Consider the following 16,049-nt stretch of genomic DNA (forward strand, 5'->3'; position numbering starts at 1 on the left):
ACTGGCACCCTCAGGGAGTGCCATGACACATAAAAAATAAAAATAAAGATACACATCTACATCCAAGTTCTTTGGGACAATTTAGAGGAACTTATAGATGTGTAACATACTGCTCTGAACTCTAAAAAGGAATGGACTTTGGAAATCCCCAACCAACAGTCTGGGATTTACCAGATCTTCTAGGTTTTACAATTTTTCAATTGTTTTAAAAGAATTTCCAGGAGCTAAAAGCACTTTAAAGTAATGTCTCTCCACATCCAGTGAGTGTTCTATCTCCATGATTGCAAAACTTGAAAACTAGGAAACACCAAAGCAACACTACTCACAAAATGAATAATAAAATTGGAATCTCTGGAGTCAGCTATGGAACAGGATTTACAAAGATATTGTCAAATTTCTTAATTTATTTTTAATAAGTAAAAAATCACTCAGTGGTACCATACAAAATCAAATCATTAATTTTTGCACCTGGTATTTCAATCACCAGCACTGATCTCATGGTACAGAAATAAAACAGATAATGAAAAAAAACCGTCATTAAATTCACGCTGGTTTTCCAGCCTAGTAGAACTATACAGAAGAAACTAATGGCAATAACCGTTACAGAAAAAAAAGCAATGACAATATGGTTTCAGATTTAATCACAAAATGAACTTAATCCTTACTGATTTTATTTATATCTGCTAAAGCACTGATCTCTGTAAATAAGAATTGATAGCACGGTTCTGTTCTAAATTTACTTCTGAAGAGATGTGGAGATTTAGATCAAATATAAGCAAGCTACTAGATCACAGTTGAGAATTATTGAATGGCTACCTGGAAAATATCAGTTATTGTCATAGAGCACAAAACAAAAAAGTGGGAACAGACTTCTTATAGGAAAGTGCTTTTAACTGCTGCTAGCCTCTAAAGTTCCAAGCCATAGAGCTTTGATATTCCTGGATTCAAGTAATATTAATTTTAAGCATTATATTTGCAATATACATGATGGGAGAGGGTAGGATATGATGAACCAAAATTAACTGCTTATTTCAAAGGTAGCCATTTCCTTTAAACTCATCCTGTCCACTTATTCTCACCTCCAATGCAGACTACCCTTTATTCATACAAATTCACCCTCCACTCCTAAATATATTTTCCCAATTGGATGATACTTTTACAAAAGAATGAAACAATACAGCTGTTTGACCAAGTAACTTAAACTATTTGTAAGTGGAATAAAAGGAAAGTTAAGTAGAGAATATAAAAATATACCAAATTGGAGTAATACTGATGTGAATCTAGTTTTTAATTTATCAAAGTACCTATTAATGGTTTGAACAGAAGAGCAGAAGAAAAGCAGCTAGAGGGAAATGACTTTCTGTGGTTACAAAATGCCAATTGCTTTAGAATGCATGACAGCCCTGGAAATAAAAGAAACACTTGCTGTTTTCACTGAGTTTACAGTGTTGAGTACACATTATGTTATTTTAATGAAAGCATTTCTATGAACATATGCAATAGCTCATATCAGAAAACAGAAAGTTTCTATCAATAAAGACCTAAAAAAATAAATTTTTATCTTTGTCAACTCCCTTTCTGGGAATGTAGAATTAAATAATACATTTCCCTTTAAAATAAAATATTAATTTATGATTATTTTTTCTGTCCATTAGGCTGCTGGAAGAAAAAAAATCAAGACTAAACTAGTGATAATTTTTTAATTTCTACTTTTCATCTACTTCTAAGGACACTCCCTTTACAAAACCTTTTAGTCTTATATACTATGACAATCAGGTTTAGAGTTCCAAATAAATAAAATAGCCACACTAGAAGGCATACTAAAGAATCAAATGACTAGCCATATTTATCTGTTCACATTCATGGATTCTCTAAGCGGGTTGTCAGAGTCCATATGCTATTGTTAACATTTAGTCCCAGTTAACACCTGTCATCTGATGTGCTTGCTCATGACTTACAACACTGATGCTATCAGCAAAAGATCCTGATTTTAGGGAGACAGTGATATAACAAACTCTGGTTAAATCAGCAGAGGTAACATGTCAGTAAACTGTAACTTTTAAAGTTTTAAGAGTAACTACTCTTCATCCACTGCTACCATCCCTGCTCCATTGGTGTTAAATTCAAAGCCTCATCATGAGAGGTGCAGGGAGCCAAACACTGTTTGTATAGAAAAATGGGCCTCAAATACTAAACAAAAAGAAATTCATAAAATGGGATTAATCTTTTTGGATAGTTGCATTTGTTATTTTCAATTTCTTGATCTTTTATTTCTTCTGGTCTTAGATACATATTTTTTTCCTTCTTTTCATCCAAAGAGGTTAATACACAATTTTTTGGTAAGCATTATAAAACAGCATTCCAGTTCGAAGTTGCTTGTGAGCACATCCACATATGAAGCACTACACATGTGTATACTATGCTTCAAAATGCTTTACAATTCTTCACTGTAGTTTTTTACTGATGTTTCCCTTAAATCAAGGCTTCATCAAAGAGAAATCCATAGCATTATGAGCTGACTCTTTAAGCTCCTGAATAAGTGCATTCTTTCCAAAATCAAGTAGTCCTAAATTTAAGACAACTTCTGTTAATCAGTGTCATGACTAAAGTAGTATCTTACTGGAGGTCCAGGTAAATCTTCATCTCCATCAGTATCTGGAGCAAATGACACAGTAAGATCCACATATTTCTTTTCAGTAGAAGGTTTCACAAGTTTATGCATTCTAAGGAAAAATAAGCAAGGAAAAATAATTTGGTAAATTCTGTAAAATGAAAGAGTGATTTGGTGATAATGTTGTCCAAAGAATCTGGGCTTGTTTAAATTTATTTTTAAATCTAATAATTCACCTGCTTTCATATAATTATTTTCTTTACTAAAAGCTCTAAAATCAAGACATTCTTTTACCTAACAGTTAATCAATTTTTACCTTTGCTGGTAATGATAAGGAATACAGACCACTTATTTAAAAACAAAAACAAAAAACTCCACAGAAAAAAACCTAAAATGTGAGATACGCTTTAAAAAAATGAATATATCAAATATAGATCCCTGCCCTTGTGAATGAAGCTTATATTGGTGGGAGGGGAGAGACAATAAATAATACAGTAACTGTTAGACAGTGATAAATGCTATGAGAAAGAGGAAAAGTAGAGCAGCATAAAAGGGATTAGGCATGCTAGGCTGGGGTACCAGACAGGATGCAGTATTAAATAGGGTTCAGAGAGGCCTCTTCAGGAAGTGCAAAGACCAGAGGTGAGAGTTAGTCAGATGGCCATCTCAGAAAGAGTTGCAAGCAGAGGAAAAACTAGAGCAAAGGTCGCATGTTGGAGACTGGAATGTTCAAGGAGAAGTAAGGAGGCCAGTATAACTGGAATATTGTGAGCAAGGAGAGAGAAGTATGAAAGGAACTTGGAAGGGTAAGTGGGAACTAGAGAATTTAGGGCCTTGCAGACCACTGTAAAGACTGGCTGTTTTCCTCCCTCTCTTCCTTTAGGTCTCTGCTCAAATGTCAGCCTTTCACATCAGAATATGACAGGCAGGGACTTCCCTAGTGGCACAGTGGTTAAGAATCTGACTGCCAATGCAGGGGACACGGGTCGAGCCCTGGTCCGGGAAGATCCCACATGCCTCGGAGCAACTAAGCCCATGCGCCACAACTATTGAGCCTGCGCTCTAGAGCCCGCGAGCCACAACTACTAAGCCCATGAGCCATAACTACTGAAGCCCGCATGCCTAGAGCCCGTGCTCCACAAGAGAAGCCATTGTAATGAGAAGCACGCGCAGCGCAATGAAGAGTAGCCTCTTCTTGCCACAACTAGAGAAAGTCTGCACGCAGCAACAAAGACCCAATGCAGCCAAAAATAAGTATAAAATAAATAAATAAATCTTTAACAACAACAACAAAAAGAATAATGACAGGCCGAGGGAATACCTAGATTGCCCAATATACTGTAGCAACTTAATACCCCCTTATTCTGCTTTATTTTTCCATAGCGCTTATCACCATCTTACATACATATTTAATTGTTATGTAAACTCCTCAGGCAGGGCAGGGACTCTGCTTTGCTCACTGCTGTATCCCTAATGTTTACAAAAGTACCTGGTACATAGCAGGCATTCTTTAAAAAAATCTGTTGAATAAATGAAAATAACAATTCGGCATTTAAAAAAAAATACTTCAGTCTCACAAGCCTAGTCCTTATGTGTTTGCATATAAGAGGTGGATCTACTTTTACTTGGTATATTGACCAAATCAGGTTTCTAAGCCTATTAGCTTATAAGATGACCCTGAACAATAATAAACTCACAAGGGTATTATAATCCTATAAATCTCACTTGATAGGTAGCCGCCTGTGGAGCTTGGCAGAGTCACTGTCTTTATTACTGCCATTAGATAGGAGTAAATCACATATTTTTATCTGAACTTCAATAACCTCTATATTTAATTTTCTAGTGTGCATCCAACTTATATTTCACCTTTTGAGAATATCTTGCATATAATGTTCAATACTTACGTTAACTTCAATCTTTTTGCATGACCAGGCATTACAGGGACATAAAGCATTTTGACTCCCTGTACCACCATTGTTGGCTCAATTCCGTACTTCTCCTGAAAGTGAATACCCAAAAGAAACAATCAAAGCTCCACCCAAATATAAAATGCTGGATGACAATGTTTTACAACCAGTAAAAAGAGAGAAAACTCCTGCTAAATAATATTTATAAAAGCCTCTAACGAAATTATGTATAAAACTAACAGACTCGAAGCAACTAATGAATAATTGTCTCACTTTGACTGCATTTATGAAATCCAAGAGGGTGAACTCTTCTTTTCCATGTATAATCCATCTGTCCCAAATTGTAAATGATATTCCATTTCTGTTGTAGAAAAATATTCAGAACAAAAACATTTAAATTTTCTTTCCTTTAGTAATAATAAAAAATCCCAGAAGTCCACTATTTGTGATTTAGCTAGATATTAATGTGGGAATAAAAAAGGAAAATATAACAAAATATTCCATAATTCCATCTTACTTCCCCATCACACCACACAGGTAACCACTTTTATCAGTACCTTGTTTATCTTTCCAGTGTCTTATTATTATAAATCAGTATGTCTTAGCAAGAGAGTTCCATTTCTCTTTTTAAACAGCTCCATGAGTTTCACTGTGTGGATGTTCCAGTCTCCTATTACTAGACACTTAGGTTGTTCCAATCTTTGGCTATGATAAACAATGCCAAAATGAATATCCTGTTCATATATCATTTGAGATGAGTGCAAATGTATCTGCAAGTTTGAAATATAGTGCTATATTTGCCTTAATATGGGTTATATTATTTTATACTCTCATCAGTAATGTATGACAGTGCTTTCTCATACTCTTGCCAAGATAATATTTTTCAAATTTTTGGTTGTTACCAATTTAAAAATTGAAAAATGGAAGTCCAGGGGAATTGATTTGCTTTGTCATACAACTTTTGGAACTAGATTCTTAATCTCATTATCCATTAGTCAGACACTAGAATGGCTTCTAATTCATCTGAATTAGGCAGACAGATGAAACCATAGAAAGTACAATGCTAAACAGTGTGGCAGATTATGTATTGTGAGAGTTCTAGGGCTAGTTTAGTCAGCAATGCTTCACGCTACATGCAAAAGAATGAAATTGGACTCCTATCTTACACCACACACAAAAATTACCTCAGAATAGATTGAAGACTTGAATGTAAGACCTGAAACCTAAAACTCCTAGAAGAAAACTTAGGTGGTAAGCTCCTTGACACTGGTTTTGGTGATAAGTTTTTAGATTTGACACCAAAAGCAAAGGCAACAAAAGCAAAAATAAACAAGTGGGACTACATCAAACTAAAAATCTTCTACACAGCAAAGAAAACCACTAACAAACTGAAAAGGCAACCTACCGACTGGGAGAAAATATTTGCAAATCATATATCTGGTAAGGGGTTAATATCCAAAATATATAATGAACACATACAACTCTACAGCAAAAAACCCAAACAATCCAATAATAAAATAGGCAGAGGACCTGAAAAGATATTTTTCCAAAGCAGACATACAGATGGCCAACAGGTACATGAAAAGATGCTTAATTATCACTAATTATCAGGGAAATATAAATCGAAACCACAGTGAGATATCACCGTACACTTGTTAGGATGGCTATCATCAAAAAACAGAAGATAACAAGTGTTGGCAAGGATGTGAAGGAATTGGAACTCTTGTACATTCTTGGTGGGAATGTAAAAATGATACAGTCACTATGGAAAGCAGTATGTAGGTTCTTTAAAAAATTAAAAACAGAACTACCATATGATCTAGCAATTCCACTCCTGGGTATTTATCCAAAGAAAATGCAAACACTAACTTGAAAAGATATCTGTACTCCCATGTTCACTGCAGCATTACCTGTAATACCTAAGACATGGAATCAATCTAAGTGTCCATTGATGAATGGATAAAGAAAGTGTGGTACTATATATAATGAAGTATTATTCAGCCATAAAAGGAATGAAATCCTGCCCATTTGTGACAACATGGATGGACCTTGAAGACGTTACGCTAAGTGAAATAAGTCAGACAGAGAAAGACAGATATCTTATCATCTCATGTATATATGGAATCTAAAACAAACAAATCCCACAAAAAACTCAACCAACCAACCAGACAAAACCCAAAAAAATCCCAAGCTCATAGATATGGAGAACACTGATAGTGCCAGAAACAGGTGGTGAGGGTGGGCAAATGGATAAAGGGAGTCAAAAGGTACAAACTTCTGGTTGTAAGATGAGTAAATCATGGATATATAATGTGAAGCATGGTGACTATAGTTAATAATACTCTACTGCATATTTGAAAGTTGCTGAGTGAGTAAATCTTAAATGTTCTTATCATCAGAAAAAAAAATTCTATAACTATGTATGATAATGGATGGTGACTGGGCTTATTGTGGTAATCATTTCACAGCATATACCAGTGTTGAATCATTGTGTTGTACACTTGAAACTAATTTAATGCTGTATGTCAATTATACAATAAAAAAAGAAAAAAAAAAGAAATGCTACATGAAGATGGAGTTTTGACCTCATCATGAAGTGATGTAAGAGTTTATATATATAGGAGAAAAGGAGAGATAAAGCTATTATTTATCCCTTTTAAAAGGTAAAAAAATTATTTCATTCTCATTATGCAAGAGAAACACACCTTCATGCATACCTGATTTCAGTTTTTCTTACTTCAGATGTCTCTGTAAACACTATAATTGGAATGGCTAAGTTAAAGAAACAATTTTTGTAAGCTTCAAATGGATAGTCACCAGCTACTTTGATCATCTCCAGTGCAACCTAGATAAAAGAAGGTGATCTGATTATATAAATAGCCTAAAACTATTCATGACTTTAATTGCATCTATATAATTTTCCTGAATTCTTCTCAAGCATTTCTGTGTAGAGAATAAAAGCAGCTATTGGACTGGAGTAATATAAATTTCTTATAAGCCTCTAACTAATTTGACCATGTAATCTTCCTACTTTGAAAGTAGATATCAGAAGTCAAGCAATACAGCAGTCTAAAATCATTTAATAATAGGAACAATAATTACATAGCTTCTAAGAATAACACTACAGTAAGGTATAATAACTAGGGCCATCCTAAAGATTTTAAATCATTAAGGAAAGACTAAATTTAAAGAAATCCAAATAACAAACAGAAATTACATTTATTTTAAGACAAAGAACTAAAATCCAATATAATCAAAGAGCAAAGGTTAGGGTAGTTCATTTTATTCAAGAAAAATAGAGCATTTGGATTGTATAGAGGATACAAAGATGATGAAGAGGATTATTGCCTGTAAGAAAAGTTATACTCTGTCTTGACAGAGCTTTTTTTTTTACATTAAAATGTCTGTATTATCTGTAAAAGTTCAAAATACAGATTACTGTATTTTCAGAAATATCTTACAATTTTAAATTATAAGATCAATATGTATCCCTCCTTCTCTAAGATCTCTGAGTGAATGGTTTGGGGTGGTGTAATAGGGAAGACAGAAAAGAAGCAATGAATAACAAGCATTTTCAAGGAATCATAGTCTCACCAAGCCAGTAACTGCAGCAGTGGATGTTGCTATAGCAGGTATAATTCTACCTGCTATGCGTTTTGTTTTCAAACGGTCAGCTGGTTCAATGCTATACATTTTGGCACGAAGATTTGATGCAGCTGTGATGAAATCTATGTGTCCATTACGATCATCATCTTTTTCAAATGAAAGCACTGCCATCTGAAGGTCACCTGATGACAACAACCAGAAAAACAAAGTTTCCTAGTAAGTGATAAAGGCTTTACTAGGTAAAAAGCAAGGCAGTGTGGGTTCACTACTGAAAGATTCCTTTTTGTTTAGGTTTGCAAATGACTGAAAAATACAACGACAACAACAACATCCAGGGAACTGAAGTTACTGAAGGATATGAAAATGATGGCTTTAAAACCACTAAATTAGAAGTTTTAATATTTAAAAAAAAAAACCTTTCTAAAAAAACATAAAAATAAGAAAGCCATGTACATCTGCTATTAAGTGGCTTACAATAAAAAAGTCAACACTGGGTACTGTTCAAAAATTGATTTCATAAATACTACTCTGAAACATTTTACCTCTGATAACTAAGGATAGGGTACATATTGGTCAAATAAAAATAAGTGTCTTTATGAAAGATTTCTAGATTAGTGGTTCCTCAGATCATTCTGTAGACAGGTGTAGTTTAATCTGTGATGAAACGAGAAAGTAAGAAATGGTAATATGTTTTTTCTAGAATTATAATTATTAACTTAGGATATAAACCTTTTACTTGCAAAATAAATAGCTGGCTAATCTAGGCTTTTCTCCTGAATTTTACTGGTCTTTGTGTAAAATCCCAAAAGTTTAGAAACTGCTAATTTATGTAGTAGAAAGGTGCTGAGCAGGTCTAAAAATATGAGCTAATACAGATCTGTTTTTAAGGAATTAAAAGTTCAGTTTCCCTATATTTAAGACTATTTAGCAAAGGTGTACATAGGTCAGGTTTGTATTCCCTGTGTGTAATTATGGAGACTAACAAGCCAAGAAGAAATCTGTCTATGATTTTTTTTCCTAAAGTGATTTCACTGGATCTCAGGGTTAGTCTCCAAAGGACTCCATGTTTTCTTCATTATGCTAGCCATAAGTTAAAAAGGAATCACACAATAGAATCTCAAGAACTAAAACAATCAGAACAGCAAAAACAAAGCAGACTTACATTTCAGCCTTCTACGGTAGGGAAATGGTGGAGAAAGTTATGAATTTAGTCACAGTTAAAAATGAACAGTGACTTTCATATGATCATGGAATCAAGTAATATCATTATTGTTGTTATGATTTAATCCCACAACCTTCTGAGTGTACAGTTTAGTGAAAATAAAAATCCCTTTAGTTCAAAACATTTTTATAAAGATTTCCCCTTACTTGTGGTAGCTTCACTAGATGAAATAGCCTTTTCCAGTTGGAAAACAGCATTCCTCTCATCTTCACTGCTAACAGGAACATGGTCTGGTTTCCTTGCAGTTTCATCTGTTTGAACAACCTTTAAATATATGTATGTATATTCATTAATGATATCACATCCTACACCTAAGTTTGACTAACAAATCTGTTTTTATCAAATAAGTCACAAAAAGAAAACATTCTATTGGTTTAATTAGATTATTAATCATTATGGTCCAATGTATTTTATACCTTCTATTGTTAAGTAATATTATGTTATTTACATATTTATTATCTACTGCCTCACACTGACACGTAAACTCTATGAGAACAGGGATCTTTATCTTGTTCACTGAGATAACCTCAATATATCTAAAATAAACTTGCTCATAGTGGGTGTTAAAAATACTTACTGAATAGTTTATAAGATCTAAGTTCATACAACTCTCTCTTAAAATTCCACACTAAAATAAAGTTAATGTTAATCAACAGTTTGTGATTCTGACAAATCAACTTCAAACCAAATTACATACCTCTAACTAGTGCAGAGCTGTTTTCTGTCTCCAAAGAAACTGACAAAATCCACAAAATATATAATATGGGCATCTTTTAAATATTTATTGACTACTGAAAAGAAGTTCTATCCCAAAGAATATGTCTTCCTTCATATAGTTGCATGCTTAGGGCAGCACATATAAGTAATTTATCTTTAACAAGGGCAGTGAAGTTAATATTCTCAAACCAAGAAACTAGCTACACATCATCATTAAAATACTATTTCTTATTAAAAAAACACATCCAATTCACATTTTTACATATTAAATATGATTATAAATATTTGAGAAATATTAAGGAGTCAGAGAAGCAGTAATTTTTATTTGCCAGAATGTGTAGTTGATATTTTTTGGCTATGGCATCTTTTAACTAGGAGTGCCAGACGCTGAAGCTTCAGTGGGAGCTGCTTCAAGGAGTGGTGAAAAAGCTCATAAGTCATGTTAAAATTGCTCAGGGTAATTTATGCCGCCAAAACTTCGACACAGAAAGAAGCAATTCAAGCTAGAAAACATATTGAAGAGCAGTAGAGACCTGTACAGTTATTGATGCATATTTCCTTGGCTTCTGTCTAGCAGCTTTGCCCATTAGAAACATGGGCTAGGAATCTTCTTTATATAGGAATTTTGTTTTTCCTTTCTGTACTTTTGTTCTTGATAAACTACAAGTCATGAACATTTCATTCAGAAAACCTATTTACTTGCACAAAATGAACTGCCTACAAGTTTTCCTTGTCCCTAAAATAAAAATACAGAGTGGAAGACTGCACACACCACTTCCTACTTGAATTTTGCAGAGAGGCACTCATTACTCCACATTTTCCAGTATAGCTAAAGGTAAACGGAACAGAAGGTTGTTCTGTGGTTTATTTCTTTTTAGAGTGCATACGAAAAGGCACATAATGAACATGTGAAAAAGAAAAATATTTAGCATTTTCAAACTTTTTTATTTACCCTGCCTAAATTTCATGTTCCATCTTTATTAATACTCCCTGTCTTTCTCCTTCCAACATATTTGCCGACAAAATCCCAACCCTTGTTACAATCCAATTTACCAGCTATTCTACAGTAGCACCCAAGCTGCTAAATGCCTTTTCTCCAGCCACATGTAGTGGAATACATTAAGTGGAATTAACATTAAGTGGATCTTAAATATTATCTCAAAATTCTACAACATCTTCTAATTCCCCACTTTTCCCACTCCCCTAGGCAATTATTTCACATCTTTTTTTTCTCTGATCAAACTTCCTCTATCTTCTCCCTGTCACTCGGAGCGATTAAGCTTGCTTCTTTTTTTCAACTAAGAAAATAATCTTTTTTTCTTGCACACTCAAACCAATTCCTTACAAATCCTGTCAGGGCTACTGCAAAATGTGCACAGAATCCAACCTCTTACCACATCTTCCCTGTTACCCACTACCCCTGTTTGGTGGTTCATTCAAACCACCATCACATCTTGACTATAATCTCCTAATAGCTATTTCTGCTTCCTCTCTCATGTCCTAATCATTCTTAACACAATCGCCAGGGTCATCCTTTTAAATATGTCAGGCTGTGTCCTCTGCTTAAAATCCTCCACTGGCTTCTTATCCCATAATAAAACATGAAGTACTTATAACCCTCACTACCTCTCCAATCTCGCTATTTACCACTCTTCTCTTGCATATTCTCCTCCAGAAAAATTCTAGCCTTCAAAGTCTTTCAAGGCCTTTCTCTGAACTTGTTCCTGCCGTCTGTACTGCTCTTTCACCAGATAACAGTATGGCTCACTCCCTCACTTCCTTCAGGCTTCTGCTCAAATGTTACCATATCAGAGAAGCTTTCCCCTTTTATCTCGTATAAGATGACACCAGCTCCATTACCCTTTGTTTTCCCTGTTTTACTTTTTCTTATTAGCACTTATGCCCATAATGCAATATTACATAATTATTGGCACTTTTTTAAATAGTCTGCCTCTGACCCAACTCGCACAAGAACAAGAATTTTGTTTTGTTCCTATGGGCTTCTCCAGGTTTAGAAAGAGACTTGACACAAGTAGAAGTTCAATAACTATTTGCTAAATGAATGAACTTGTACACATACCTTGTTGGAAGGTCTGAATTCCTGAATCTTTACTTCGGAAAGAATATTCAACAGGGTATCTGCTGATAAGTCCTGGTTTTTAAAACAGTAATTTTATCAACATATTCTTAAAATTCTGAATTCTAAACCTAAAAAACAACCTAAAAAAGGTCCTTTATCATACTAAATATTTGAATAATTTATGATATAACTGTTTAGACCACATCTGTTTGTGACATTTACTTTTATTTCTATAGAAATACCATCCACAAAGGCTGGGAAGTGGGGGTGGTGTGTGTAAAAAAGTACTTGTTAGTCAACAAACCTTAAATCTTAGTTCTTTCCACAAATTTTTTTTTTTTTTTGGCCGTGCCATGCAGCAGGTGGGATCTTCCCCGACCAGGGATCAAACCCGTGCCCCCTGCACTGAGAGCATGGAGTCTTAACCACTGGACTGCCAGGGAAGTCCATCCACAAATTTTTAAAAAGGTAGTTTTAGGACTTGTTTTATCAGACAGAGTGCCTTGAGATCATGAACTATCTCTTCATTGTTTTACAAAGTTCCCTGCAGAAAGTTATACTCAATATACATTGACTCACAGTAAATGGAATTCATACCTTTGGAAGCAGGAAAATATTTAAATGGTTCAGGATAAACTTAGATGAATTTAAGGCTATATACATGTTTATTATTAAGAATCTACTTAGGAAAAACTGAGATACAGTGCTTTTGAGGTCACCTACAACTCATCACAAAATTATCACTCTTTTCACAAAAAGAATACCCAACTGAATGCCACTATTTTTACCAGACATTTATGGTATATTTTACTGCGTGTTAATTCCAAAAGGGATTAATGTACAACAGGCATTTTTATCTAGATCCAAAATAGCCAATTCTAGTTATGGATCTGGCTCATATTTCCCATTCAGCCTAGTACCTAAAAGTATATTAATTTATTTAGCTCTATTATGCATTTGAGAAGGAAAATTCACTAATGCAGACCTGCCTTTCAAATAAAACTGTATTAGATCCCTTTACATATGAGTCAATGAAGACGATGTCTAAGAGAAAAGGTATAAATGATAAAAGTAAAGAAATGTCAATGTAGGCTAGCATTTTCAAATCTCCTGAAAAGCATATGTTAATTTCACAAAAATAAGCCAAACAAATGATAACAAACAGAATCACTAAGAAATATTTAAAAATTGTTATGAAATAGGTCACTTTGGGTTTTCAGAATAATTACAATAATTAAAGTTAGTAGGTTATAAATGTTTTAAAAATAAAGTAAGACTGCTTTTACAAATATTTGTTTCGCTACTTAAGTTCAGAAAAAAAAGTGACTTTCTTCCACTTAGTGATGCTGCAATGAGATTTTAGCTTCTGCTTTATTAGAATGGGCAACACTAGAACAAAATGAAGTTTATATTGAAGAATGATTCTTATAACATAAAACACATTTTGATGATGCAATTAGCTAAGTCATCTAATTCTAACCTTTTCTATCACTTGTTAGGGCTTGAAGAATATCTTACCTCTTCTGTAAATGGAATGCAATAGACTGTAGCATATAATTTTGCAGCATTCAGAAGGAAACTGAAGTGCCTTTTGAAATTAAAAAATAAAGTGTGAATGCACAGTTTCAAAGATGTTTACCAGAAACTATAGCCTTTAAAATGCTGAAGATAAGTAATTACAGAATTTTTGTTACAGGATTATTTTTTTTAAAGTTAGGCAATGAAATTCTGGTCTAGACCAAGGCATTGTAGAAGTTATAAAAGAGAAAACATCACATGTTTATCCTCATAAGCACTAATATTCAGGTAGTGATCAAGACTATTTTGGGGAGAGAAGTGGCCAGAAGTAGAAAAATTATTGAAAGAAAATTCATTTTAATTCATAAGAAAATATTACAAACTTGGTTTTAAAGAGTGTACAGTAAGTTCAAACTAAGCAAATGAGTTTGTTTAACAACAAAAAAGGTAAGTTTTATAGAAGAAGCAATCAGGGCTTCCCTGGTGGCGCAGTGGTTAAGAATCCACCTGCCAGTGCAGGGGACATGGGTTCAAGCCCTGGTTTGGGAAGATACCACATGCCACGGAGAAACTAAGCCCGGGTGCCACAACTACTGAGCCTGCGTTCTAGAGCCACAATTACTGAAGCCCGTGCGCCCAGAGCCCATGCTCTGCAACAAGAAAAGCCCCTGCAATGAGAAGCCCGTGCACCGCAACGAAGAGTAGCCCCCCGTTCGCCACAACTAGAGAAAGCCCAAGCGCAGCAACGAAGCCCCAATGCAGCCAAAGATAAATAAATAAATAAATTTATTAAAAAAAAAAGAAGCAGCAATCAGGATAAGGTGACTAGAATAAGCACCAGAGGAAAAAACTAAGCACAGAATTATTTGTTGAAAGGAAGGTTAACAAGATAAGTGTTTAATTAAAATATATACATATAAGTATGTTTGTGTATAAAATGCATATCTAATATAGATAGGATATACAGGCATTTACTCAAAGATGTACTCATTTGAAAATTAACCTGAGATTATTTAGGGAGTTATTTAGTAGTGATCATTTTCCCCCATGTAACTAAAGTTTCTTATATACTGACTTCATTAAATAGGAAAACATCTGTCTTCATTTTACTTTTTTAATGAATAATGTCAAAGAGATGACACTTTGGTTGTACTTTAGAGAAGACAAAAATAATAAGATTATTTACCATGTAAAAAAGTAGATTCACCTATGTGTGGGGAGAAGTATTGTGGCTGGCTTTGTTGGCCAAAATGCTATGCTAACTCTTAGATTAACAGGGATGCAATAATTTAACATTAAAGAGCCTGCAGTTTTCACCCTCCAATGTAAACCTATACAGTTAAGAAGTTTACAATGAAGGATGTATATAAAACTGGATATATATACTTACAAAGGTTCATTTAGATCAAATTTTAATGGAGAGGGGGGCCTTTTTGGTGACTGCCAAAACAAACCTAACAAAATACAAAATACAAAATATTATTTTCAGTGTCAGCAGTCAGTAAGAAATTGCATTAAACTTTCTTCTCAACACTGATATATACTTACTGCCATCTTTTAATCGTGTGTCCAGAGGGAAACAGTGAAGAAGCTGAAGAGCCTAAAAAAAAAATTGAATTAAAAAAAAATCACTACTTAATATTAACTAAAGTAAAAAAACCTCAAAAAACAACATACATAAAAAGATATATAGTGAAGTCTTCCAGTCACCGTGTACTCAATCTGCCCATTCTCCTGTCACTGCCCCCCACCCCAACTTGGAATAACCTCTATTGCTATTTTTTATCAACACTTATATAGTCTTTTTTCTTTTTTTTGCATCTATGGCAAACATGAATATAGATTATTTTATCCCTTTTCACAAACGGTGGCATATTTTACATATCATTCTGCTCCTTTCAAAGAGCTAATCCTTAAAACAAGCAAAAAAAAACCCAGTAAAAATACATAGTATTTTATATTTTGAAATGATATGCTGCTTGAGATTTGCTTCAAAACCACCTAGGGGGAGGGTATATTAGGTGGGATTATAGATGAAATAAGATTTTCTATGAGCTGTGAATCGTTAAACCTGGGTGACAAATATATGAGGAATACATGGAGATTAATTATATGCTACTTTCTCTATTATTTCTGTGGTTGAATTTTTCCATGATAAAAAAAAGTTAAAAAACCCATAGAAGATAAGGACAAAAAAGAGTTCTGTAGATTTTGAAACATGAGGTCATTGATAGTCATGGTAAGAATAATTTCAATAGTCGTGGGGAAAGAAGACACATTTACTGGATGAAGACATGCCAACAGTTAGTATAGACCACTTTTCCAAGAAGCAGAGCAAAAAAGGAACTGAAAAACAGGAATAAGTATAATTTAAAGACTTTAAAAAGA

General features: G+C 33.9%; 1 protein-coding gene across 3 annotated transcripts in view; it reads right to left on the minus strand.

Annotated features, from left to right (window-relative positions):
- Positions 1–364: 364 nt before the first annotated feature.
- The window catches only part of UBA6 (ubiquitin like modifier activating enzyme 6), a 79,497-nt gene continuing 63,812 nt past the window's right edge, over positions 365–16,049 (minus strand). For 2 of the 3 annotated variants that reach the window (XM_082838363.1, XM_082838364.1), the window contains 10 exons: positions 15,210–15,261; positions 15,052–15,115; positions 13,662–13,731; positions 12,144–12,215; positions 9,493–9,610; positions 8,113–8,306; positions 7,236–7,363; positions 4,792–4,879; positions 4,516–4,610; positions 365–2,723 (listed from right to left, as the gene is read on the minus strand). In XM_082838363.1, coding sequence (XP_082694489.1) covers positions 2,588–2,723; positions 4,516–4,610; positions 4,792–4,879; positions 7,236–7,363; positions 8,113–8,306; positions 9,493–9,610; positions 12,144–12,215; positions 13,662–13,731; positions 15,052–15,115; positions 15,210–15,261 — 1,017 coding nt within the window. In that variant the 3' untranslated portion in view covers positions 365–2,587. Of the gene's footprint in view, positions 2,724–4,515; positions 4,611–4,791; positions 4,880–7,223; positions 7,364–8,112; positions 8,307–9,492; positions 9,611–12,143; positions 12,216–13,661; positions 13,732–15,051; positions 15,116–15,209; positions 15,262–16,049 lie in introns of those variants that run through there. The other variant, XM_082838365.1, reaches the window with a different exon arrangement.

Source organism: Leucopleurus acutus (assembly GCF_964270905.1).
Source record: "Leucopleurus acutus genome assembly, chromosome: 4".
Lineage (NCBI taxonomy): Eukaryota > Metazoa > Chordata > Mammalia > Artiodactyla > Delphinidae > Leucopleurus > Leucopleurus acutus.